Here is a 27913-nt window from a genome sequence, read left to right on the forward strand (position 1 = left end):
CCCTGTCTGTCTCTCCAACTCTTTCTCTCATCGTTCTCCCTGAAAGGTCAGTGTCTTTTGTCAGGGTTCATCAGTCTCTCTTTTGCTTCATCTAAGCTCCTATTTTCTGTTGTTTTATACCATTTATTGCAGTGGCTGACATTCAAGCTCTCTGGCGACAGAAACGTTTGCTTATGAGTGGTGTATATGTGTGGGTGTATGTTAAGCTTTTGATTAACTGATACTAAAATATTTTAAATCAGCAGATTAATGATCAGATCTCTGTATCTCCTGTAGGACTACCTGACAGATCTCATAACCAATGACAGCATCAGTTACTTCCGCATGTCAAAGAAGATCTACCCACACAGACCCATCATGATGGTGATCAGTCACGCCGCCCCTCATGGCCCTGAGGACTCGGCCCCTCAGTACACCACTGCTTTCCCCAATGCTTCACAGCACATGTGAGTCCAAACCTCTATTGCAGGAGTGTCCAAACCTGCTCCTGGAGGGCCACTGTCCTGCAGAGTTTAGCTCCAGCTTATCTCAACACACCTGCCTTGAAGTTTCTATTATGCCTAGTAAGACCTTGATTAGCTGGTTTAGGTGTGTTTAACTGGGGTTGGAGCTAAACTTTGCAGGACAGTGGCCCTCCAGGAGCAGGATTAGACACTCCTGCTCTATTATTCATTTATTTTGAAAAAGGTGGATCAGAAAAATTGCAGAATTTTAGAATGGCTTGGTATTAGTGTTTGCTTGGTCTCCATTTGCTTTAAAGTGTTAGTTCACCCAAAAATGAAATTTCTGTCATTAATTACTCACCCTCATGTCGTTCTAAACCTATAAGACCTTTATTCATCTTCAGAACACAAGATATTTTTGATGAAATCCGTGAGTTTTTTTTTTATCCCCCATAGAAAGCAACATAATTACCGCATTCAAGGTCCAGAAAAGTAGTAAAGACATCGTTAAAATAATGTGACTATTTTTATTTCATCAAAAATATCTTAATTTGTGTTACAAAGGTCTTACGGGTTTGGAACGACATGAAGGTGAATAATTAATGACAGACATTTAATTTTTGGGTGAACTAACCCTTTAATGGCAGAAGCTCTAAAGCTGCATGAACTTTACCACTAAAACCTGACGATCATGTTCTCCAGAATGATTTGGGAACATCTGACTGACTCTACAAAGAGTCACATGATCAATGTCACTGATTTTTTACTTATTATTAACCTAGACATCGATGTAGAATCTGAAATATTTATTATTTTTATGTTTCTTTGTTTTACATTTTTCAAAAGCCTAAAATGTTATTTATTTTGAGGTTAGGTAGAAAAAAAAAATCATTGAGGTCTCAGGCCACATCCACATGAAGCCAGAGCTTTCCCAATCCGATCTTTTTTCCCCCCTCGTCTCAGGAAATTTTTGCGTACACACGAAACCACTGAGACCAACTCAGAACAATGTAGTATACATGCCAGACCAGTATGTGGTGCTGTAATTCTGCCACAGAGATGAAAAATGGAGAAGAAGACTTGGAGCATGCGCATAAACCTTGCGCGCTGTATACAAACTTTAGTAAAGGTTAGAAATAAAGCTTTACTTTAATCAAGCTAATAGGCTCAGTAGCTTCTGCAGCACGAACACAAGCATGTAGTCCGCTATTGTTGCTGTTAGATGCTAGGGTCAAGACGTGGGGTGATGACATCATTGTTTCACAAAATATACGGATTGGCTGTGCACACAAAAATGATTTATCCACTCTGGGACCCGGTTTCAAAAAATAGCGGTTTCAGGCTCCCAAAACGCCAGATCCATATAGACGAAATGCCTATACGATTCCAAATTTTTGCATATACAGCTAAACGCGCCTCCGTGTGGATGGGCTCTCAGACTTTGGGACAAAGACATGTAAAGTCAGTAGTAGTGGAGATAAACAAGAAGAGAACCAATTAAAAACTTATGGATAATAGAAATCTCATCCCACATTTCTCTATTTCTGTCACTCAAGTGCTACTGAATAGAGTTGTTATAATGGAAACAGTCCTTTTTGGTTCACAGTAATGTATCCACAGACACACACTTGTTTTTTTTTTTTCTGCCGTTTCTCCTGCTCTCTTGCTAATTCCCCACCAGCTGCTATCAGACCTTTTTTCAATGTCTCTTTCTCTTCCTTCATTCATCTCATCTCTTCACTTCTGTCCCTCCAGCAGATAAATCCTCCTGTCTCTGTCTATGCTTTTCCCAAGGTCTGTAATCCCCCTGCCAGAGACAAACTGCCATTCCTCACACACTCACACACATGCTGAATACAAACATGATGATGAAAAAATATTTGTACACACTCACATAGTCTCAGTTAAATCCTTTCTACACGTGATGTTGTCTTTAGGTAACTGAGTTTGCTAACCCTGTATAACCCCACTCTCACCCTGTGTGTACACCAAGTAATCTCAAAATCTTATTTTTTAGTTCTCAGTGTCTACTGTTTACCCAGTAATCTCATAAATTCAGCCTCTGTACACAAGAAATATCTCGCCAGGGGCTGATTTCATGAAAAATCTTCTTAAGATAGAAGTTAAATATTAAATATTAAGTTAAATTGAAATCGTCTCAAAAAACAGCAAAATTGCAAAAATAATAATGAATTTGCCGAACACTCACTGGTTGGATAAAAAAGATTGCCCCTCCCCAACCTCATGCAATAGGTTGAGCCAGTGTTGTGACTTTTCTGGGTAATAAACATACGAATGGCTTACGTTAGTAATGGAAAAAAAAAATACACACTTCTACTTCAGCGTGCGTTTTTGCATTTCTGTGGTGGTAACAAGCTGAATCCCTCAAGGACAAAAAATTACCTTCAAATTTCAGTGCCAGTAAACCAGATGTTATTATTTACATAACTCACTATAAGCATGTTAACAGTTAACTAAACTAAAAAAGAAAGAGAAAATTGACTATAGAAGATGATGAAATGCTTTATGCTAACGTCTGCTATAGCTCTTCTTATGGCAACTCCAAGAATGCAATGCATACTTGCATTGCCTTATAGATTGCACACTGACACATTTCATACACATAAAACAAGTATAAAGGTTTACGTTTATACTTGTATACAATCTATTGCAGCCCTAGACACACCCGGCAGCACACACATAGATATATTATCTAGTTAACACACCACAAATGAGCAAACAAAAAGCCTGTAATGTTCTAAATTCTCTCTCTCTCTCTCTCTCTCTCTCTCTCTCTCTCTCTCTCTCTCTCAGATTCGATTTGCTTTCAGGACATTGTGTCTCTAAGCACAAAACCATGCAACCATGAGCTCCCATTTCTCTCGCATTCAAGCAAAAAAAAAAAAAAAGACAGGGAGAGAGAGCAAAGCGATACTGTCAATGAATATTACTGTCTTTCCTGAAATATTGAGGCGTCAGGAATGAAATCAGATGTTAATGGGACAGAATGTTCACAAACGTGCATTTTTTGCTTTCTCATACATCCTGATGAGGGAGAAAACCAAAACAAATGAATAGATATCCATTTCTTCGTTAGTAGATGGAAAGCTCTTCAAATAGACTAATGCTGTGTGTGTGTGTGTGTGTGTGTGTGTGTGTGTGTGTGTGTGTGTGTGTGTGTGTGTGTGTGTGTGTGTGTGTGTGTGTGGTTCAGGTATACCTACCCTACGTTATGGGGAAAAAGTGTCCCCACAAAGAAGGCAATATCTGAAATCCTTGTCCTTGATGGGACATTTTTTGGTCCCAGTGAGGAAAACAGCTTAATAATCATACTAAGTGTTGTGTTTTGAAAGTGTAAAAATGCAGAAAGTTTTCTGTGATGGTTAGGGTTAGGTGATAGAATATACAGTTTGTATGGTCTAAAAATCATTATGTCTATGGAAAGTCCCCATAAAACATGAAAACGTGTGTGTGTGTGTGTGTGTGAGTTAGAGATAAGATTTATATTTTAACAGGCGTTTGATTCACCATTGGAGTAGATAAAAACCAAAGATGCAAACCTGCCCCCTTTATGACTCAAATAAAACATCCATCATCCTTTCAAAGTGACTGCTCAAGGCAGCAAGTGTCTGGAATTCAACATGTTTTTATTATTTTTCTGATGTCATCTCGCTTTCACCAATAAAAGCAAACAGCCTTGCTCCTGTTTTGCTCGTCCAGTCTCTTTCGCACACAAACTCTTCATAAAAGCATGTTTTATGATTCACATCCACCTCTATTTCATCACCACCTGTCTGATTGTACCTATATTGCAATGAGTTATGTTACTTTTTTCACCCCATAGTCATAAGAAATGGCCTCGCTCCACACACGCATTCATATGCATGTATCATTCGCCTGCTGTAAGGGGAAAATGCCCCAGAATTCTTCTATCCTCTTTTAATTTTCCATGAAGAATTCCAGGGACCGCCCTCATTCTCTCCATTCAGTCCGCTGCAAACCACCCGCCACCATCCACAATGGCCTCTTGCTAGTCCTGTACTTCTCTGCTCCTTGCCCTCATACAGTGCTGTATGTGATTAACCCCTCATTGCCCCTCGGACTGGCACAAGGCCACTGTAGAGATATTGTCTAAATCCTCACAGATAGTCAGAGAGCGTGTATTATTCGGTGGGAAAATCCCTCTGTTCTCATCGCCGCATGAGCTTGCTGCACCTGTTTCATCTCTAACACTCCTGTGATGGAGAGAATAATGAAAATATGATCGGAAAAGAACAAGAGAGGGAGAGAAAGAGCGTTTTGAGAGGATTAAACGGATTATATGTAGACCAATAAAGAAGATGAAACCAGAGAGAAAGCGAATATGCCGTTTATTGTCGACATAGGCAGCTGCCTTATGAGGCAGTAATGTAACCGTGATGGAATCTCATGTGACTTATTTGGAACACTCTATATAGGCAGCAGCTCTGCACACCACGCAAGTATGATTCCTCACTTCAAGCACACCAGAGACTCAATTTGCAATTAATTCAGCTTGAGTTTGACATTAGCATGTTGCTAATGCTTTGATAGTCTAATAAGCCTAAGAAATACATAGCACACACACAAATAATATTTGGATGAAATAGTGTGTTGTGAATCAGATTAGAACTATTTTTACTCAGAACATTTCTGTATTAAAATATTTATTAACTTTTATGCTGTTTACAAGTAATTCCACTTGAGTTTGAAGTTAGCATGTTGCTAAGCCAATTCCTTGATAGGTTTATTAGACTGATTCACAACACACTATTTCACTCAATATTTGTGTGTGATCTATATTTAAAGTAGAATTATTTTTACTCAGAACATTTCTGTATTAAAATATTTATAATCAACTTTTACACCGTTTACAGGTAACTCCACTTGAGTTTGATGTTAGCATGTTGCTAAGCCAGTTCCTCGATAGGTTTATTAGACTAAATATAGAGCACACACAAATACTGAGTGAAATTGTGTGTTGTGAATCAGATTAGAACTATTTTTACTCAAAATGTTTCTATATTGAATAAAATATAATCAACTATTCTGTCCGCCATCTTGAACCAGTGCAGTGTATGAATACTACTGACTGAACAAACGCATGTTATGTGGATTACGAGAGGAAAGGAAGCAAATGAAAAAGAAAGCAGCTGCGATTATGACCGTAACCCATGTATTTTTGTATAAACTACTTTCACCCAAGCCCCACAATGATTATGTATTAGGTCAATATGTTGTTTTTTTGGCTTTTCGTATATATTCGACCACTTGAGCATCTACACTAGATAAGCAATCCGGTTTAATGCATTTTCAACTACCTCTGAAAGTGGACAAGCTCAACACCTGTTTACACTTGTATTTAGCATCTTCAACTTGTGATCAGATCGATGAAAATGCATCTTAATGCCAGGGTTGCTAGGTTTTCATAACAAAACCCGCCCAATTGCTACTGAAAACTAGTCCAAAACTAGCCCAATCATGTTTCGGGGGGGTCCCCCGGAAAAAAATTGCATTCCTGGGGGTGAAATCCGCATTTTTGGTGGGGTTTCCCTGGTAAAATTCGCATTCCAGGGGCTAAATATCATGTTATTTGGGGTCGCTTCAACCCACGGACATGAAAAACAACCCACAGCAACATTGTTAAAGTAGCCCAATTCCGCGGGAAAACCGCAGACTCTGCAACACTGCTTAATACTAAAGGGCCAGAGTGACACTGAATTAAGCATCATGTTTGTGAATGAAATGAATGAACTGGGAGGTGATAAAATGGAGGAAAAACTATATATAAGTATAACATGCGGATATAACAAGGGGCAATGAGCGAATCAGTGAACGAATCTCTATGAATATTTTTAGTAAATTGATTGAAATCACTGAGATTAATTAAAATCCCCAACACTACTCCATCAGTAGGGAAATAGTAATTAAAATGTCATGTTTTGTTACCTAAAAATGTCTAGGTAGAAAGCACATTTAGTTTTGAACTAGAGCTACTTTCAGGTCCCAGTACAGACAGAAATAGATACACCATCAGTTACATCCCTTGCACCCCTTGTTGTCACTTAGTTGTTCTCAGTTTAAATATACGACACCCACAAAACAAGGCCAGGCAGCAAGCAGATCGGTGCGATGATGCCCACATTGATTTGTCTGTAGAAGGGCTTTAAGTAATGGCTATAAACAATAGAGCTAGGGGCTTTTAATCACAACTGTAAAGGCGTCAAGTGTAAGTGCTGTTTGTTTCTAATAGGCCTCTCACGCCTGTCACAGGAGCAAGAAGGAGGAGCTACAAACACTTCTGGTTCTTTTTATCCCTCTATAATGGTTGAACAACCATTACATTTACAGAGTGTCAGTCTGTCAGTCAGTGCCTATGAAACCATGAGACTGTAAAATTGCAATGTGTCATTTTCGAGGAGACAGGAGAGAGCGCACAGTCGATTGCTGTCATTTGTAATTTTGACCATACAAACACACACACACTTCAGACGCACCTTCACAGATTCACACAGACACATCCCAGCTGTCAAAATCTGTCTGCGTGCTTTCCTCAAACATCAGCAGAACAGAGTTGACAAACAATGTCTGGAGAAGCTCTGAAAACCCTCTCGATTTCTCTCAGTCATGCTTCAGCAGGTCCACTGACTGCGACTCTTTTCTTCTCCATTCAGAACGCCCAGTTATAACTACGCCCCTAATCCAGACAAACACTGGATTATGCGTTACACCGGCCCCATGAAGCCCATTCATATGGAGTTCACCAACATGCTGCAGCGCAAGAGACTGCAAACGCTGCTGTCCGTGGATGATAGTGTGGAGAAGGTACATGATATAGATTATATTATATTATAATATATTATTTATGAACTACCCTTACCCTTTAATAGATTTTTTTTTTTTTACTTACTTACTTACTTACTGCATGAAATATTTTCCCAATTGAGGACATCTCCAGATTTCCACAGAAGGAGGTTTTGTCAGTTTTCACTCCTGCACAAACGTCATTCCTTAGTACATTGTACATTTATGCTATCAGATTGCATTACTATGGTAGTTCTATATATACCATGGTACTGAATAATTCTAATATTCTAAAATAATTCTAATCTTGTTTCCATTGTAAATTAAGTTACTTCAAAGAGGGTCAAATATTTTAATTTTTTATGTTTAATTTTACTTTAAGTTTTAGTATTTTTTAGGTTTTTTATTTTTCTTTTTTTTTTTAAATGTAGCTTTAATTTATTTTTATTTTAGTTTTAGTTTTTGTAATTTTAGTACTTCAACTTAAACTCATTTTATTTCAATTAGTTGCCAAGGCAACATTTCAAAGTTTTTTTCATCAAATATTTTGTATTTTATTTTATTGTATTAAGCTTTAATTCATTCAGCAATTTTTTTTAATTGTTTTAATTTTAATTAACAATAAGAACACAGACTAAAATGGTGCATTTCGCAAAACAAAACAATATTAAAAAAAAGGTTTAGTAAATTTACAGTTTTCCCAGGAAAATACATTTTCATTGAGTCATGTATATAATATTACATTCAAATTTTGTAGGATTTGTTTTGCATTTCTCCAATGTTTTAGTATGACCGCAACCACAAAATAATCTATAATTTTTTCTACCATTGTCATGTTTCTTCTGTTTGAATATAGATATATAACATGTTGGTGGACACTGGGGAGCTGGACAACACGTATGTGATCTACACGGCTGACCACGGATACCACATCGGTCAGTTCGGACTGGTCAAGGGGAAATCCATGCCCTACGAGTTCGACATCAGAGTTCCCTTTTACATCCGCGGCCCAAATGTGGAAGCAGGAGGCATGTGAGTGCTTGAGTTTGTGTATCTGATGATGCCATCCAAGAAAGCAGAACCTGATTCCACCAAGTGCAACATGTTCCTGGATCAGCATCTTTGTTGATCCTGGAACAACATTCCAATCAACTAATCAGATTTGAGGGACAAGTTTACAACTTATGTCAAGTTTAGGCTTACAACCAGGGTTAGGTGCTTAACTCTGCAAAATCAGGACGTGCATCCAAGAGACATGCTAAAGACATAAAGTTGATAAATTAATTAAAAGTGATAAATTAATATATATATGAGCAATATCCCACGAGTAGTTGTGTGATATGGCTGTATATCAGTACAGCTGTGATTCGGCCGTAGGCACGAGTGCCGTAGGTAATCACAGCATGCTGATATACAGCCATGTCACATGGCTACTCATGTGATATTGCATTTATACAACAGTTTGACAGCACGAGTGTGTAAATAAATAAGAAACAATAATGGATTGTCTTTAATCCTCTTTTGTGAAGAACTACTTCCTTCCACCACGGATTCAAATCTCAAGTTGACAGTTTAACAGTTGAGCCCAAGCCTCTGTTACTAATTCTAAAACGTCACTTTAGAACTAGTAATGAAGGAACGTTGAGTCGCTTCATTGAAACTCATTGTAATATGTAGAGTAGAGTATTATGAGAGAGAGATCGCCTGAGCGAGTGCATTACCTGCATCTAGCTGATATCTTCAGGTCAGTCATAATCACAAAATCAGTTTGAATGTCCGCTGAGGAAAGCGATATCTTTGTCTTTGTCCTTTTAACATTTAAGACATTCCCATGACAGCGCTAGTCAATGCATTTGTCAGTTGCATCTCATAAGATGTTGTTTAAAGTAAAAACAGTGTCCTTGTTTCCTTGTTTCAGTCCATTTCAATATAAAAGTCTTTGTGACTGACTGACTCACTCATAAAGACAGTCTTTGCTGCCATCTAATGGTGTATTAATGTAACTTTCACTGAAGTTGAACTCACTACCACTCTTTCTCAGTACCAAAAAATACGGTATGTTATTTATATAAAATATTATTTATTGAACAATAATATTTAATTTAACAACAACAGCCATTATAACAGTATAAGAAGTAAAATAGGAAATAAACATGCAAACAGTTCGGTCAAACAGACAAAAGCAGCGCTCTGGTTAGTGCAAGATTTAATTTCAATGTAAATATAAAGTTATGAAACTTAATATAGCCCTTAATCCAAATCTATTAGCTCTGGAACAAGTAATAGATTAATAAAACCAAAGATTGCCCGTTGGATATACCCAAAATTAATTATACCTCATGTTTAAACATTATCTACATAAGAGCCAGTGGCAAATTCCCAAAGGATTGGCTGAGATGAAGCTGTTCTCTGTGGGTACATGAGTGCTGAACAGACGTTGACGGCCTGGAGCTCACATCTCCAAAAACGTTTAAATAAATATTCAAATAGGCATTATATTTACATATTAATTGCATATCTGAGGTCTAAACAACTACATTCTCACCTAAAAATCTCTTAAAACTACATGCTGTTACAAAATAACAGTAGTATCTATAAAAATATGGTGGGTTTGCTCATCCGCCATGACACTCGCTGTGAGAATGCTGATAGCAAAGTGATTCAAACGGTAAAACGGTTCCTGTGGCGATTCTGGTAGAATATCGCATGGCTGGAAAGACCTCTCAGCCAATCAGATTCAAGAACCAGAACAAACTGCTTTATATATATATATATATATATATATATATATATGACAACGTAACATTTTTCTAGTCTCCTGACTGATTTGCTGAAAGGTTTGCAAAAGACTTTTGCTTGGTCTTAATGCTATTTACACAGTTAGCTTACTTTCATTGCACTATGCACTAATTTATGCAAATAATATATAATTAGGTAGCATATAATTTAATATATTTTTTATGTCCATAGCAATTGCTATTTGTTTAATGTTTTTGTACAGAGGCTAATGTTACTTTTTAATGAGGTCTGAACTCTGTGTTTCTTGATTTATGGGCTTTTAATGACTTTCCAATGTCCTGCCACATAAAGAGAGGGGGGAATAAGATCAGCACATGTTGCAGGCCATATTTGAACCTGCATCCCCAAGGGAGCACCAGACCAGACCTCTTTTTAAATGTAGAAAACTCACTCTCTCTTTCTTTCGCCAATGTTTAATATCATTAGTTAATATCAGTAGTCTTGTTTACCACTGCTGTGTGATCTGGCTTCTCTCTTTCTCAGAAAAGCTGATTAACAGCAGTAAAGTCCACTCATGTGAAGACCACAAGACTTTTTACTGTGAAAGAAAGGCAGAAAAAAGGATAAAGTGTTTGGCAAGAGACTCTGGGTGAGAGAGGCACAGCTGGGCTTAGTTCAACATCAGATGAGCCTTTAGGCAATAAAATCAGAGAGAGATGAGGCCTAATTTACTTTTTGAAAACTTTAAGCGGATATGATTGGATTAATCGCCACTGAGTTTCATTCCAGTGACTTCACAGAATTTGAAATGATCAAATGAAAGTGACATTCATCAGTTTGAATTATTTTTTAGTCAAAATGAAAAGCCTCAGTAGGCCTAAAGCATAGTGAGGGTGTTTGGGTTTGATGTGTTCTTCAGTGTCAGAAGGTGAATGTTTAATATATCAGGCAAAGAAAGCTATCTGTTAGCTCACAGTGGTTCTCAACCAGGGAAGATGGTTTAAATTATTTAAAATAAGACAAAACAAGCTTTAAAATCAACTAAAACAGCTCAAAATCAAGATGTAAGATTATGTGATATTTCTTATTTTAATTAGTTCCCCCAACTGAGATTTTTATTTAAGAGCTGAATGATTGAACTTGAAGGATTCCCACAATCCAAACCTGGATATATGAGGGATTTTAAAAGTGTGATTTATAGACCTGGAAAAGTGCATAATGCATACTGTTTCACATACTACTATTAACAAAAATAGTAAACAGAATGCAGTGTATACTGTATTCAATAGAGTGTTCAGTAGTAGTACAGCTGAATTCCATTTTGAACAAGTTCTGGTTCTCTTACTTACTGGATTCTCTTACTGTCTTTATCTTGTTATTAGTCAGTGTTGATGTGCTGCTCGTCTAGTTTCTGACCATCATGTCAAATGGCGACCCCCTCTTCTGTTTCCATAGCAACCCGCACATCGTGTTGAATATAGACTTGGCCCCCACCATCCTGGATATTGCAGGGATTGATGTTCCACCAGACATGGATGGCAAGTCCATCCTCAAGCTCCTGGACACAGACCGTATAATGAACAGGTGAGATTGTCTCCTGAAGTGTCATTTAAAAAAACAAAAACAAGTTGAGTATTTCCCACACTTTGTGGACAATAATATAGAGCGGTACTTCATTTTGTCCAGCTGATTGAATTGTGGAAAGTGGAAGTATTGTATGAGTTTATTGGTCAGCATTATTGTTCTCCGCCTGTGTGTCTTTGGTTACATCAGTAGAATAGAAAAGTCAGTTCAGCTGGTACATTTTATACAGTGTTTGGGGTAACTCATTACAAGTAACGTGAGTTTTGGTATCAGATTACTTTTTTTCAAGTAACTAGTAAAGTAACACATTACTTTTAAATGTACAACAAAATATCTGAGTTACCTTTTCAAATAAGAAACGCAAGTTACTTTGTTTTCCCATTTATATGAATAAGCAAAAAAGACTTTAGTTAAACATCACGTTTTTTTTTTTTTTTTTTTTTTCTTTATTGCAGTCCAGAATGGCAGCACAGCTGAAAGGTTTGTTTGAGCTGCTGTACAGGCGTAAATTTACATTTCCTTTTGCATTTGCACTTTTGGTGTGAAAGGACCTTCACATTTGCCAAAAATAGAACTTTTGTTCCCAGTTGAGAAAAAATAATGCAAAAGCAATGTAACACTTTTCTTTCCATAAAAAGTAACTAAGCAACACAATTAGTTACTTTTTAGGGAGTAAAGCAGTAGTGTAATTCATTACTTTTAAAAGTAACTATCCCCAACACTGATCTTGAAGTAAATACATGAATATAAAAACATGAGCTGATGAATTGTGCACAGTAAGGCCAGAAATATTTATTAGGTTTGGTATATTAAAGGAATAGTTCACTCAAAAATTAAAATTATCCCATGATTTACTCACCCTCAAGCCATCCTAGGTATATATGTCTTTATTCTTTCAGATGAACATAATCAGAGTTATATTTAAATATAAAGCTTCCAAGCTTTATAATGGTAGTGAATGGGGCTCACGATTTTGAAGCACAAAAAAGTACATCCATCCATCATAAAAGTAATCCATACGTCTCCATGGGGTTAATAAAGGCCTTCTGGAGCAAAGCGATGGGTTTTTGTAAGAAAAATATCCATATTTAAAACTTTATGAATTATACTGACTTCAGTTATGGCGGAAACGTAACCCCTGATGCGACGAATGACGTATTGACGAACGCGGAAGAGCAGAAGATAGAGTAAAACAAAACAACGGTCACAAATTAGAAGTCTAAAACGAAAACTTTTAAAAAGAAATGTTGGAGGATTTTGATATTAGAGAAGAGGAGATTGTGTTTGTTGCAAATCCCTATTTGTTTGAAGCGTGAGAAACATCTAAGCTTACAATACTCCTACATCCTGCTTCATAAATCGCGTCACGGGTTACGCTTCTGCTGTAACTCGATGTGTATGGCCATGTGACGGAAGCTAGTTATTATAGTTTATAAAGTTTTAAATATGGATATTTTTCTTACAAAAACCCATCACTTCTCTTCAGAAGGCCTTTATTAACCCCCTGGAGCCATATGGATTACTTTTATGATTTATGATGGATGGATGGATGCGCTTTTTTGGTCTTCAAAATTGTGAGCACCATTCACTACCATTACAAAGTTTGGAAAAGCCAGAATATTTTTAAATATATCTCCGATTGTGTTCATCTAAAAGAAGATAGTCATATACACCTAGGATGGCTTGAGGGTGAGTAAATCATGGGATAATTTTCATTTTTGAGTGAACTATTCTTTTAATATACCAAACCTAATAAATATTTCTGGCCTTAGGCCATGTGTCCACCAAAGCGTTTTTAGCCAGCTGAAAACGCTAGGCGCTCTGCTTAAAACGCCTATCTGTGAGCGCTTAAGAGCGCTTCAGCTGCGCAGCGTTTTTTTTTTCAGTTGAGACACTTTGTTGCTATGATACGGAATATCCGCGGCACTGTTACTTGTAACTGATTTCGGAGGTAATTTGTTTCAGACTAAAAATGTCGACACAATGTAGAGTACTTGCTATGTATGTTCGGAGAAAAGCAATATTTATTTCTCATCCATTTTGTTCCGTTCTCTGCTTGTTAATGTCGTTGTACAGCAAGAATGTTGTGACAGTTGGTCGGTGTTGTATTTGTCCCTCCCCTCCTACACTCTGATTGGACGGCTGAATAAAAAGTGACAGTGATGAGCGCAGCGTTTTACTCAAAGTTGAACATTCTTCAACTCGAGGCGACCAGTAAAAAACGCAAAGCTCTCAGCGCTTGAGCGTGAAAAAGACGCTCAGCGCCTCGTTACGCTCCTGGCGTTTAAAAAACACGGCGCTTCCATTGAAAACAATTGGAAAAGTACGCTAGCAGCTGGAAAAAAACGCTTTGGTGGACACGGGCCTTACTGTGCTGTTTTGAGCTTTTTGGGTAAACTATCCCTTTAAGGGACAAATTGTAAGAATGTCTTTCTTTTTCTCCATCATTTGATGATCATATAATGAATAACTGCTGCATGGATCAATAAAAATTTTACATAAACACATCTTTTACTAGGAATTGGAATCTTTAGGCAGGTCACAGTTCGATGCGATTCCAAATTTTGAAGCCCAAAATGGTTCTTGACTTGTTAATTTTCCTGTTAATAGTTAATTTTCCTGAACTACTTGAAATATTTAATTTATAAAAATTTTTTATAATTTAATTACTTATTTAATTATAAGTACTTTTTAAAGTAATTACAATTTAATAATAAATAAAACAATTATATGTTTAATAATTTGCAACTAACTAAACTATAGCTTCAAAACATCCAAGCAAATAGTCCATAATAATGAAAAGCAAAGTTTTCAGAATCATTGAAGAGAGAATCACAATACATCAGAGGATCGTTTTTTTCTCCCACCCCTTCTCCCAATCTTTTATAGGAAATTCACTTTACATGCTTTCCGCAATGCGGAAACATCACAACATCAAAACAGTATGATGTCACGTACTATAATCTATAATGAACCCACTTTACATATAAAGTAGGTGTGTTTGTGATGAAATAATGACAGTAATTGAATTTACCTTGAATACCCACAGCACAGTGCTGTTTCAGCACATTTGGCACCTGGATGAATTGGATTGTGGGTGGTTTGTGAATAAAAGAAGGTTACCACGTGCAAAAATTCGCCATTCAATGTTATCTTTTTTAGTAGTCTACAGAATCAACAGCACTACTTTGCTATATTACTTGATCAATTTGTAATGCTGAGTTTCCTGAGGATAATGATACATTGCATTTAGCCTAATCCTGAGGCTATCAGAGCTGCAGGAACAACACCTCGCCTCACTTCATTGTCAGTGAGTGGCAGCAGATGGCAGTCTGCCAGGCATCCTACTGGCACAGAAACCCTTATCACCATGACACCTGCTGAAATCTCATCTCTGCACTCTTCCGCTAGCCTGCGTACCTCTTTTATTTCAGATGAGAGGAAGAGATGCATATCTCAGCAGGGAGTGGGGGGGCAGGAAATAAGAAATCCGGAGGGAAGAGGAAAAATGACTGGCAGGGAAATGGAGGGCTACACCTGCCTTGTGCTCTCAGTCACCTCCGACACTAATTAAACAAGCAGATCTTTACCTTTTGTCTGCTTCCACATGTTCTAGCTGATTTCTAAGACATCTCTAAGCAGTTGTTAGGGTCTCTGGGTGCTTACTTAGTCAAAATAACCCAATCCCAAGATATGCTGGTCCTAAATATGTCCAAAAATAGGGCTGTGCAATATAATGGTTTTAGACTAAAAAATAAGATGTCTACACATTCTGCTTTTACAGTCAGATCATTAGTATCGTGCTACAGCGCACTAGGGCTGTGACAATACATCAATGCATCATGAATCAAGAAATGATTCTGGGTCGATTGTGATATTTTCTGCATGTATCGCAATTCTCTCTCGAATCGATTCTGAGCTTAGTATTTAACAGCAGATGGCACTGCTTTAGAAACACCCGTACTCTGCTTCCTTCTAATTTCTTATACACACTTCTATAAAATAATAATTCATAATAATTAATAATTCAAGTTTGCAAAGGTTGAAGCGAATTACAAGGGTGTTTGCAGTGGGCTGTTTACATTAATCTCACTTCATAAAAGCATTCTGAGGTGCAAATACATTGTCAGACTCAGCCGAACGCACGAGCGCCCTTCTTCGTGAGCTTTTGAGCATGTGGCTAAAAAATAGCCTAGAGCGCCATCTGCTGTTAAAAACTAAGCTCAGAATCGATTTGCGATGCATTTGGAAAACATCAAAATCGATCCACAAATCACGATGCATCGATATATTGTCCCAGTCCTACAGTGCACAGTCTATCAGTTGCGGTTCAATGGCTTTAATTATTCTTGTTTCTGATTATCATTTCTATCGTGGTTATGCTCACGTGACATTGAGGTTCTTCATCATCACAACAGTTTTAAAGTCTTGCCAGTTTAAACTTTCAAACAGTTTTACTCGAATGCTGTTCTGTTCCTCAGCTCAGGGAACGTTCTTGGCAAGATTCTCTAAAAAAAAATATTCTAGTAGTGTTAATAGAACATTTGTTCAGAGTTATCTGATCTTTAATAATGTTCTCAAACATTAGCACAAAAACATTTTCTATATGTTGTTCATGGAACCTTTTTTTAAAAAAAATGTTTAAGTTGGACGTTCGTCTAATGTTTAAATGTTACTACTTGTTTCAGAATGTTTAGAGAACATTCAAAAGTATCGTTCCGATAATGTTAGCAAAATGGAATGTTCCCTTAACGTTTGTGTAACCAAGAAAAAATGTTTGTTTTTTTAAACATTTTAAAACTTAACTTAATGGGAACGGTAAGTATCTTTCACATCATATTGCGCTTAAACTGTCAAATACAAACAAGTTTATATCAAAAACACACAAGTAAATGAATGCAAAGTGAATGTAAACAGCTGGGGGAAAATTGGATGTGTGTCATATTGGATCCATGCATTTGCTCTTAAAGTGACAGCAGCCTAATATACCTGCAGCATGACAAGAAAAAGAGAAAATCACTCACTGCTCTTGGCTGAAGAACTTTTGTAGCTTTATTAAGACTCAATGTAATATGTTATACATACAGTAAAAACTATTAAATTTTTCCCTTTTGATTATTCAGTTTCTTACTTGAATGGCTAAATAGACCTTTAGTATTTGAAAAATTTAAAGAAGGGGTGGGTGGGTGTAGGGATTCTGTAATCATTTACAAAGGAAGATATTTGGAAAAATGTTTGTAACCAAGCAGATTTTTACTACCATAGTAGGAAAAAATAATACTATGGTAGTCAATCTGCTTGGTTACAATCTTTCTTTCAAATATCTTCTTTTGTGTACAGCAGAACAAGTAATTTTTTTTACAGGTTAGGAACAACTTGAGGGCAAGTAAATGATGACAGAATTTTCATTTTTGGGTGAACTATCCCTTTAAAAGCAGTTTTCAAACCCATATGAAACCAACATGAATGCAAAGACTACATTTCTAAGAACTTGACATACGTGTTAAAATTACATTTTTTTATTGTGGACACTAATACATCATTGACTCTTTTTTCAATAATCGCCATTATTTAAAGTATCATCTGTAGTGCAAATGGCGTGGGACAAAGTATGCATAACTTCAGGTTTGGGGTTTGTGTAATACTGCTGCCTTAGAAAGTACCACTAACAAGATGAGTCTGAATAGGAGAAAAGGCCAGCCAGAACTCTCTTAAATCTGGCAGAAACTCCTGCGGAGATCAGAGTGGGTGCGTGAGAGCACAGATCGATAGCTCATATCTGCAGAGAAGGTCAGGAGGTGCACAGAACACTTCTGTTTCCTCACCTCCATACCTCCTTCTGTTTTTCATCAGGGACAGTACAGGGGAGAAAAACACTTTAAATTGCAGGCTGGATTTCTGTTTAAGCTGTTTGTCATTTTTTTCTGCTTTACTATTTTTTCATTCTTTTTCAATCTCGGGCTCAATTTGTTGAGTTAAGTCGTCATTTGAAAACGCTGAGAGATGGCCAATTTCTGGCCAATTTGCTGTTCCAGGTGATCAATAACAAAGCCAGTAAATCAATATCCACCTGTCTCTCCCAATTGCAGGTTCCAGCTCAACAAGAAAGGAAAAGTGTGGAGGGACTCGTTCCTGGTGGAGAGGGGGTGAGTCAGCACAAATGAAATGTGAAAACAGCCTGAGAGCTTTGGGTTCTTGGTGTGAAAGGTCAATGTATGTTTATTTAGATAGCATGAGGTTTTTCTTTTCTTCTCTGGTGACAGGAAACTGCTACATAAAGTACTGAATGATGGGAAGGATATGGCCCAGGAGGAAAACTACCTGCCCAAATACCAGCGTGTCAAAGACCTGTGCCAACGCACAGAGTACCAGACGCCATGTGAACAGATCGGTCAGGTACAACAACACACACAGGAGAATCTTTGTCTTTCCTTTTTATTTTTTTTTTCTATATATATAGGCAGGATTACAACCCGCTACCCCACAAAACCACAAAATTGTTGTATAGATGATTTTTGGACATTGTAATGTTATTGTTTACCTTTCAATTTTGTCTTGCAAACAGGGCTGCTGCTAGTCAAATATGTGCCCTAAGCAGAATTGTATTGCAAGAAAATAAATTGTAATTATTTACAATTATAGCTCTACAGCATAAAATACAAGGTAAAATTTTACATATTAAATAAAAACTAACGATTATTTTGCTAATCAAGTAATCAGTCAATTATTTTGACGATTAATGGAGTTATCGGATAATATTTTTGTGGTAATAAAAATAGACCTAAGTGAACAACAGCCTTTAAAATAACATATATAATAACTATGAGCCAATAATAATTAGATCAAAGAAAATATCAAAAGCAAGGGATTTTATGGTTTTATTACACTAAACCCAAATAAATTGGGCTAACTCAAAAAAATTTGAGGTAATCAGTTACATAAAATTTTTTGAGTTATGATGTTCCCAAATTTAAGTAAGCAGAACTAAGCAGAACTAAGTTTTGAGTTTGTAGTACTTATGCATGTTAATTGCTCCTAACTTGAAGTACGGAGTTAGCTAACTCACACATTTTGATAGCAATTAACATAAAATATTTAGTTAATAAACTTTTTTATTTTGAGTTCTTGCAAATCAAATGAGTTATTTACTTTACTGTAAACCCTAATTCAAAAAAGATGAATGAGAATTTAAGTGAAGAAACTCAAAGTTTAAGTAAGATTTTTATTTTGTACTCATAAATTTTTCTTAACTTGAAATATTTGAGTACGTTAATTTATACATTTAACTTAAAATTATCAGATCATCGCAATGTAAATATTTTGCTAGCTATAACAAACTAATTCAGAAAATGACAACTTGCTAATTTGCTAACATGTTAACAATAGCAGGGTATAGCACTTACTGATTGAGTACAGCAACTTAAAACATATAAATTACCTGCTCTCAAACCAAGCAGCATGCGCCATGATTCACCATGATGGTAACTCTCCAAAAACCCACATTAACAGAAACTCTTCTAAATTAGCACAACAAAACATTAATCACTACTAAATCTCCCATCTCTTATCTTGCACACACACACACACACAAAAAAAAAAGTGCCATGGATAAAGCATGCAGGGAAATAGAAATCCCAGTCCAGTTTCAGTTAAACTTAAGTTAGTCTAAATTAAAAGGAATGAGTTCATACAACTCAAAACAATGAAACCGTTCAGATTACTTGAAATATGTCAGTGCTGTGAACTCAAAAGAAGAAAGAAAGGTATAAATACAGTAAAAGTACAGTAAATACAATAAAAGTTAATTTAACTGAAATAATTTGTTTAAATTAAGTTTGTCCTACTCAAACTAATTAAATATTTTGAGCGTTAGGGTTTACAGTGAAGACAAAATGCTTTTTTATGTATATTTATGTTTATATTTATGTTTGTTAATATTAATATAGAACAAAAGGTTTTTGTTGTTGTTGATTGTTTGTCTTTTGAGCAACAGAGATGCCCCCCTCCCCCCCTCCCAGGAGTTGGTGTCTTACGCAAACTGCATACTCTCTGTATAGGGAGAGGTGGTACTCCTTGCAAATGAGCCAAAACTCTATTGCTGACCTCAATATGTCACATAGACTCTTTAAAACACTAAAATCTCATGTTCAATCGTTTGTGCATAACCTAATAAATATTCATGAGCTATGGTGAAGACCAGTTAATAGCATCATAACCAGCATGTCTGTGAATCACACAACTATCTATCTATCTATCTATCTATCTATCTATCTATCTATCTATCTATCTATCTGTCTGTCTGTCTGTCTGTCTGTCTGTCTATCTATCTATCTATCTATCTATCTATCACTGCTCAGAAGTACAAGTAGGTGTGTGTGCGAGATCTGTCTTTTGAAACAGAAATGAGAACAGAGAGATGTCTGAGCTGTCGGATCAGACACCTGAAATTTCATGCTCTCACTTTCACTCTAACAAGACTTGCCCACTGTAGTCCTCTAGGGACCTGCAGCCCATTCCTGCATTATCTATCATCTCCTTCCATTCCTCTTTACTCCATCTCTTTCTCTTTTTTATGTCAGGCATTATTCCTCCATGTTTTTTCTTCTTTGATCAAGCAGTATGTACTTTAAAAGTACTTTCACAATTTTGCAAAGCAAGAAAAAATAGAAATTTCAAAATAATAAAAAAGGGGGAATTGCACCTGCCGACAATGTTGTTTATGTGCACATGCTATCTGCATTGTTTTAGCTCCTGATTTACTTAATTATGTGAATCAGGTAAAGGTGCAAATTCACAGCACAGATACAGTAGCACCTTGTACAGTATACTGGATTGGCCTTTATAGGTTTAAACCCACATTCTTTCATTTTACCAGTCTTTAAAGTCGGCATGAAACAGAAGTTGCAATAGTCTTTTCTTCCCTATTGTTACGTATAGGGCCAGATTTCCTAAACAGGGCAAATTAGCGTGAGAGCACAATTCTAAAAAAGCGCCTATGGAAGTGGAAAGTTCTGCGCATGATCTACTGACGACATGTAAATCAAAGAACACAGACACAGCCAGATCATTTCCATAATGACCAACACAATCTATCAAGAGCAGTGCAAATTAGCGTCTGGTTTAAGACATGCTTTTTTGGGCATTAAATAATGGCTCAAATAACAGTAAATTGACTAGCACAAACCTTAGTAAATCATCTTACATGATTCATTTAAATACTCTCCTCCCATAAATTTTGCATCTGAAATAGAAACTCCTATAAATGCATATACAATAAGGTCAGCTGCAAAAATAACTGTCCACACCTTTTCAGCTCTAATTTTGGAATGCGTGTCTTTAGTAAATCCTGACAGTAGTTTTTTAATGCCAAAAGAGGGTTTGTGCTGGCACAAGCTGTTAGTAAATCTGGCTCATAATTAACTGAAACGTCTTCTCAAACATGAAAAAAATTAGGGCGGGACTTGATTTTGTCCGTAGGGAATTGAGTCGATGGTTGTGGTTTGTTATTGGTCGATCTCATGATGTGCGTGACAGGTTGCCCCGCCCTCACGCCACAAAACACATCATCAGAGAAAAGAAGAGATGTCGCTGCAAGAGGGAGGGGAAGCTATTTTGATTCAAGATTACAAGGACATGTAATTTAAAAAATAATAATGATGTGCACGGATAAATCATTTATAAAAATTCTGCAATATTCCATAAAAAAAATAAAAAAATAAACAAAAAGTCACTTTTGGTTTCATGGTGACTTTAAAGGGTTAGTTCACCCAAAAATGAAAATTCTGTCATTAATAACTTACCCTCATGTTGTCCCACACCCGTAAGACCTTCGTTCATCTTCAGAACACAAATTAAGATATTTTTTATGAAAACTGAGAGGTTATTTCTCATAGAAAGCAACGAAATTACCACATTCAAGACCCAGAAAAGTAGTAAAGACATCGTTAAAATAGTCCATGTGACTACAGTGGTTCAACCTCAATGTTATGAAGCAAAACAAAACAAAAATAACTTTATTCAACAATTTTTTTCTTATGCAGGGCTCTACGCTAACATTTTTCTTTAGGAGCACAGTCAAAAATTTAGGAGCACTTTCTGATCAATAACAGACATTAACTTTCACATTACAGGGTGATATTTGCCCCTTTAAATTAATTTCATTTTCAGTCATTTTTACCATTATAAGATCTTTTTTTTTTTTTTTTTTCCTAATCTTATTAAATGTATCATATTTCGTCAATTTCTTAAATTAAAATAGAAAATTAGATTTTTAAATGTTAAACAATAAATTCAGTTAGAACAATAAGACTCAGTCAGACTGATACCAATCAAAATAAATAATCTCAATCTGAAGTGGTATTATTTAGACACATGTACATAGACTGCTTAATGCAGCTCATTAGTAAATAATGTTGTACGAAGGTTTTTAAATATATATATATTGTTTTTTTAATTTAGAAATATGTAAAAAAAAATAAACTTTAAAAGTTTGATAAAAGTAAAAACAGTCTATGTAATGTGTAAATATGAAAATAAATGTAAATTCATGAATGAAATGAAAATAAAACCACCAGTAGGTGGCGGTAAATCTTAATGTGCGAGTCGTTCAAAATGCAGATTCATTCAGGAATCGCCGTTGCTTGGAGATGTGCAACAGCTCTGGTGCGGCTTTGTTTGAAACTATTTTCTTGAAATAGAGCAAAAACAGTATTGTGGCTAAAATGTTAAGTCACTTAATATCAACTTGTTTATTGGACTTAAATCAGATCAGTAAGTATCATACAATCATGCCAATACTCAGAGAAACAGGAGTCTACTCGTGTGATATTACTTAACTTACATATTAGGCTTGCTGCCAGACAGTGTTACCGGTGTTCAGTCGCAACACTGGTTACATCACCACCCCCCTCCATCGTTTTGATTTTTTATAGTAATAAAAAATAATTTAGTTTAGTTAGAGAACAGATACAGTTAAAAACTGAAACCGTCTGGTGAATTCAGTGAGCCGAACGAGAGTTTCAGCACAGATCAGCAGCAGGAGTCAGATTTCACCTCACTTCGCCCATTTCGCCGATTGTAGATCTATTCTTGAGAATCGATCGGGTCACTCGCACTGGTGCGCCTAAATTTTTTTTCACACTCACACACAGATATTTTCAGTTGCAAATGCAAGCGAAATGGTCGCAGTGTAGAGCCCTGTTATCCCTGTCAGTCTCCTACACTGTTCATGTAGTAAATACAGTGCAGTGCTTCCGTGTTTACATCCGAATGCCGGCTCAGTATTGGCCGGCTTCTGCGTCAGCATCATTATCATGCATGTGTTGTGCAGCTCATGTGAACAGCGTTGGCCAACTCTGAGCCGGCGTTCGGACGTAAACATGGAAGCTCCGCACTGCGTCATCTGCATAGGAGACTGACAGGGTAGAAGGGTAAAGTTGTTATTTTTGTTTTGTTTTTGCGCGCAAAAAATATTCTTGTCACTTCATAACATTAAGGTTGAACCAATGCAGTCACGTTGACTATTTTAACGATGTCTTTACTACCTTTCTGGACCTTGAATGAGGTAATTTCGTTGATTTCTATGGGTAATAAAAAACCTCTTGGATTTCATCAAAAAATATATTAATTTGTGTTCTGAAGATGAAGGTCTTACGATTGTGGAACGACATGAAGGTGAGTAATTAATGACAGAATTTTCATCCTTGGGCGAACTAACCCTTTAACTACAGGGCTACTACTATGAACAGCGACTAAAAAGATGCATTTCTCTCTCATCTCTCTGATAGTGTGCAGTATAACTTGTGTTCCTCATTAACAAAGCTTTTAACAAGGTGGATTTGTGATAATTACAGCTGAGTAAGAATGCTGACACTAGGCAGGGGGTTAATTTTCACCTTTTACTTCCGGTGTATAAGCACACACATCCACGCACACATACTCGTCATGGTGAAAAGTTAATGGGTGTTGATGGTGTCAAACAAATTATATTCGTGAGCAGACACTGTCAAATACAGTTCAGTCAAAGAGGAAAGAGCTTTTTTGTAAGAACAAGTAAGATTAAGATAATTTCCCTTGAGTCATGTCAAGAGAGCTGGCGTGTTATATGTAAAAAGTATGGTATGATAATAGATGGCAATACTTTTATGTACACTGCTTTTTACACTTCAATCAAAAAATACCACAATGTTATCAATGTACCATTTCTAAAAAAACAAAACAAAACATGGTATTACCATGGTACCAAGCCATTTCAATACTATGTCACTTTCTGTTACTGCTCTATTAGTGTATGCATCATCTTTCAGAGTAAAAAATGCATGAAGATGTCCCTCTTTCTCTGTCTCTCTGCAGAAGTGGCAGTGTGTTGAAGACGCCACAGGGAAGCTGAGGTTGTCTAAATGCAAAGGCATGGCCGGTCTGTCTGCAGTGCGGAAGCCATCTGTATCCAGCATCAAATCACAGATTTATCTTCAGAGCATGAGCGCTGATGTCAGCGTGAACTCTGAGCCTCAAGCCTGCAACTGTGAACCCAAAAGCTACAGCACATTCTCCAAAAATAAACTGTTCTCCAAAAAAAGTGAGTATGACTAGATATACTGCACTGCTACAACACACACAGCAACAAGTCCTCTGGAAAAAAAATCATTCAGGATGCATTCACTCAATTATTCTGTGTGCCTCTGCTGCCCTCTTGTGGAGGTAAAACATAAAAGAAAATGCTTTTCTGCTATATTATGTGTTATATGTGATATTTATTATAAAATTGCTCTATTAATTGTTATTAATATAATAATCATTAGGACTACTATACTTTGTTCACTAAATTTAAGGAAATTTGCTCTAAACTTGCAACAAATACTTGTGTAGTGACACCCATCTGTCAATCATCTCTTCATAGTTGTTCTATATTTGTCTAATTTATCAGAAAGATTTATTTTGAATAGTAAACTTTGAATCACTGTTAAAATTATTATTATTATTAACAGTAGTAGTAGTTTAATTATATTTAATCATATATTATATTTCTATACATTATATTAAAATTGATATAATTATATATATATATATATATATATATATATATATATATTCATATATAGGTCATTGACGAATAAGGTTTTTAAAAGTGTAAAAAAAAAAACAATGGTTATATAATTAATTTTGAAGTTTTATTAAGTGTTAACAATGAGATTATGTGGTTTTTATAATCAATTAACACTGCTTTTGTCATTTATTACAAAATGGACAAAATTTGTCACCAAAAAGTCATTTGTTGTAACCAAAATTTCTGTTTTACCGAATGACACTTTTGGTTATACCAAAAGACGATATTTTCAAACAATGCTAACAGGATGATATCTATCTAGCTAGCAAAAGAACAATCAAACATTTTATATTTAGTACGAGTTTTTAAAATATTACAACATTTTTCATGTTTTATAGCGGTTGTACCAAATGACCTGATGTTTCGGGACATGCGTATGAGCAAGTGAAAACATGAATTTTTAAAATAGTTAAAAGAGAGTTAATTACTTTGCTTCACGACCATGTGGTCCTTTGCAGGTGTCTAAATGATGTCACATCCTGACACATGATACTAACCGCATGACTTGATCCAAAATGGTCCCTTTATATTGGTTACTCCGAATGACATCAATGAAATTCATTTTTCCAGACATTCTTTCTCATAACAAAGTAACGACTTCTACACATAATTTTAATACCATTTTGCACTTGTTGACATATGATGTTATAAAATCATGCCAGAATAAAAAAATGTATACATTTATTACATTTTAAGATATTTTAAGCTCAAATGAAATGGCTGTATTGGCCTTTGGATGGTTAAACTGAATGACCTTTTGACACTTCAAAATCTTTAAAATACCTTTATGTGTAGCAAAATATAATTAAACCCTTTTGGATTCAATAAAAGAGATCTAGGTGTACTACCTTACATACTTTGGATGTTATATCTTTTTTATTATTAATATTAAGGCCTTTGGACAAAAAAAAAAAAAAAAAAAGACCCCTTCGCGTCATTGACCCATATATATATCCTGGACAAGTAATAATGTCAAGCCCTGCATTTGATTGACAGAACTCAAATCACTGAAGAGCTACTCCAGGAATCGCTTTGCCCGTGCTGTTTCCATGGAGATGGGAGGAGACCTGTACGCTGTGGACCTGGATCATGAATACAGACCCGCAGGCCCCAGGAACCTCAGCCTCAGGCAGAACACAGCGGACGAGGAGGAGTTCAGCGGTATGGGACCCACTGCAGTCAGCCAGACCAGCAACAGCCTGACTGTGCCCTCATCTATTAAAGTCACTCACAGGTGAGGAGCATGTGTGTGCTTCGAGAGAGTCACATGACAGAGGGAATGTAGTGTAGTGAAGAATGCATGTGTATATGTTTCAGATGTTCCATTTTGGCCAATGACACAGTGAAATGTGACACTGGTCTGTACAAATCGCTGCAAGCATGGAAGGACCACAAGCTCCACATCGACCATGAAGTATGACACACGCCGCCACCCTTTTGTCATCATTTGCTCATCCTCATGTTGTTCCAAATCTGTATGACTGTATTCTGGGGATCATAAAAGGGGACGTTTAGCAGAATGTTCACCTTGCTTTTTTTCCATGCGATGAAAGTGAACGATGACCAGCTGCAAGCTCAAAAACATTTACATTTAAATCAATAAAAGCTTATAAAAGTCACTCATGGATCATATTTCCAGTCTTAAAACTTTAATTCTGTACAATTATATTGAATACATTATACCATTATGTTCACTGTCATCTCTTTCCCAGATCGAAACACTCCAGACCAAGATTAAAAACCTGCGTGAGGTCAGAGGTCACCTGAAAAAGGCACGACCTGAAGAGTGTGACTGCAACAAATACTAGTGAGAGTGACATCTGTCTTCATCACTGTCAGACTGTGTTTGTCAAATTATTTCTGATCTACTGTTCCTTCAGAATCTTAATTTTTATTTTTAATAAGTATTATTAAATTAAAATAAATTCTATACAAATGTATCTAATTATTAATAATTATCTCATTATTTATTATGATTAATTTTTAATACTTATATTTATAATTAATGTTTTTAATATAACATGTTCATTATACATTTCTTATTTTAATTATATATTAAAATGTGTGTGTGTGTATATATATATATGAAATAATGAAAAATGAAATAAATATGAATTACATAAACTCATTTTAATATCTTAATATTAATAATTAATAATTCATATATAGATGATATGTAACAAAATATGTGAAATATATGTTTAATTTTTGTTTAAAATATGTTTAATAAACTGTTATTATATTTTTCTTCTCTTTCAGTTACAAATCAAAGTACAAGAGTAAACTGAGGAAATACAAAGCAGGAAGTGTCCATCCATTCAGGTGGGTTTCTGTGGTTTTTTCTATTTGGTAACACTTTACTTGAAGGGGTGTGCATAAGACTGACATGACACCTTCATAATCATGACATGACACATGTCATGAATATGAAGGAGGTTTTATGCATGTTTATGACAACTGTCATTAAATGTCATTCGCTCAGTTATGTCATTTTTAATGCAAAGATGACATTGTTTGAGATGTCTTTGTTACGACAACTTGACATGAACCAATACATCATAACCTGTCAGTGTCTTTGTCATGACAACTTGACATTATTTAGCTTTATGGGTTAACATTACATTAAACTGTCATGTGGTTGGTTTTGACATTGGCTGTCATGAGGCCATTATAATAGTGTCATGAATATTTTTCTGACCACTTTTTTTCAGTGGTACAAATTGAACTTGTCATTAAAATGTCATTAAGTGTTAATGCTCTGTCAAATAATTTTATAACAGCGTCATGAATATTTTTCATTTCATGTTTTTTTTTTTTTTTTAAGTTTCCTTAGAAGGTCAAATAATAGACAATTTCAGATTTCTTAAAAAAGATGACACTGTTATAAAATAATGGTAACACTTTGAGAGTTTTTTAACTAGTTGCTTATTACTATAAGCATGCATATTACTAGAATATTGTCTATTTATTAGTACTTATTAAGCACATATTAATACCTTATTCTGCATGACCTTATTCTAGATTCTTAATCCTACCCAATACCTAAACTTAACAATTAACTACATTTATAAGCAGTAAATTAGGAGTTTATTGAGGGAAAAGTCCTAGTTAATAGTTTATATATGTGTTCCCTATACTGAAGTGTTACCAAAATAATGTAATGTAATGTTAACTCATAAAGCAAAGTAGTTTCTTAAGTTTGATAATTAATCTGCTATGT

At 35.8% G+C, this 27913-nt stretch overlaps 1 protein-coding gene across 1 annotated transcript in view; it reads left to right on the plus strand.

Annotated features, from left to right (window-relative positions):
- LOC127504698 (extracellular sulfatase Sulf-2-like) overlaps positions 1 to 17738 on the plus strand; it is a 164027-nt gene extending 146289 nt beyond the window's left edge. Inside the window, exons 7-11 of the mRNA XM_051879614.1 lie at positions 277 to 446; positions 7136 to 7286; positions 8122 to 8297; positions 11460 to 11588; positions 17678 to 17738. Coding sequence (XP_051735574.1) covers positions 277 to 446; positions 7136 to 7286; positions 8122 to 8297; positions 11460 to 11588; positions 17678 to 17738 — 687 coding nt within the window. The remainder of the gene's footprint in view (positions 1 to 276; positions 447 to 7135; positions 7287 to 8121; positions 8298 to 11459; positions 11589 to 17677) is intronic.
- The last annotated feature ends 10175 nt before the right edge of the window (positions 17739 to 27913 follow it).

This window comes from Ctenopharyngodon idella, chromosome 22, assembly GCF_019924925.1.
Source record: "Ctenopharyngodon idella isolate HZGC_01 chromosome 22, HZGC01, whole genome shotgun sequence".
Taxonomy (NCBI): Eukaryota; Metazoa; Chordata; class Actinopteri; order Cypriniformes; family Xenocyprididae; genus Ctenopharyngodon; species Ctenopharyngodon idella.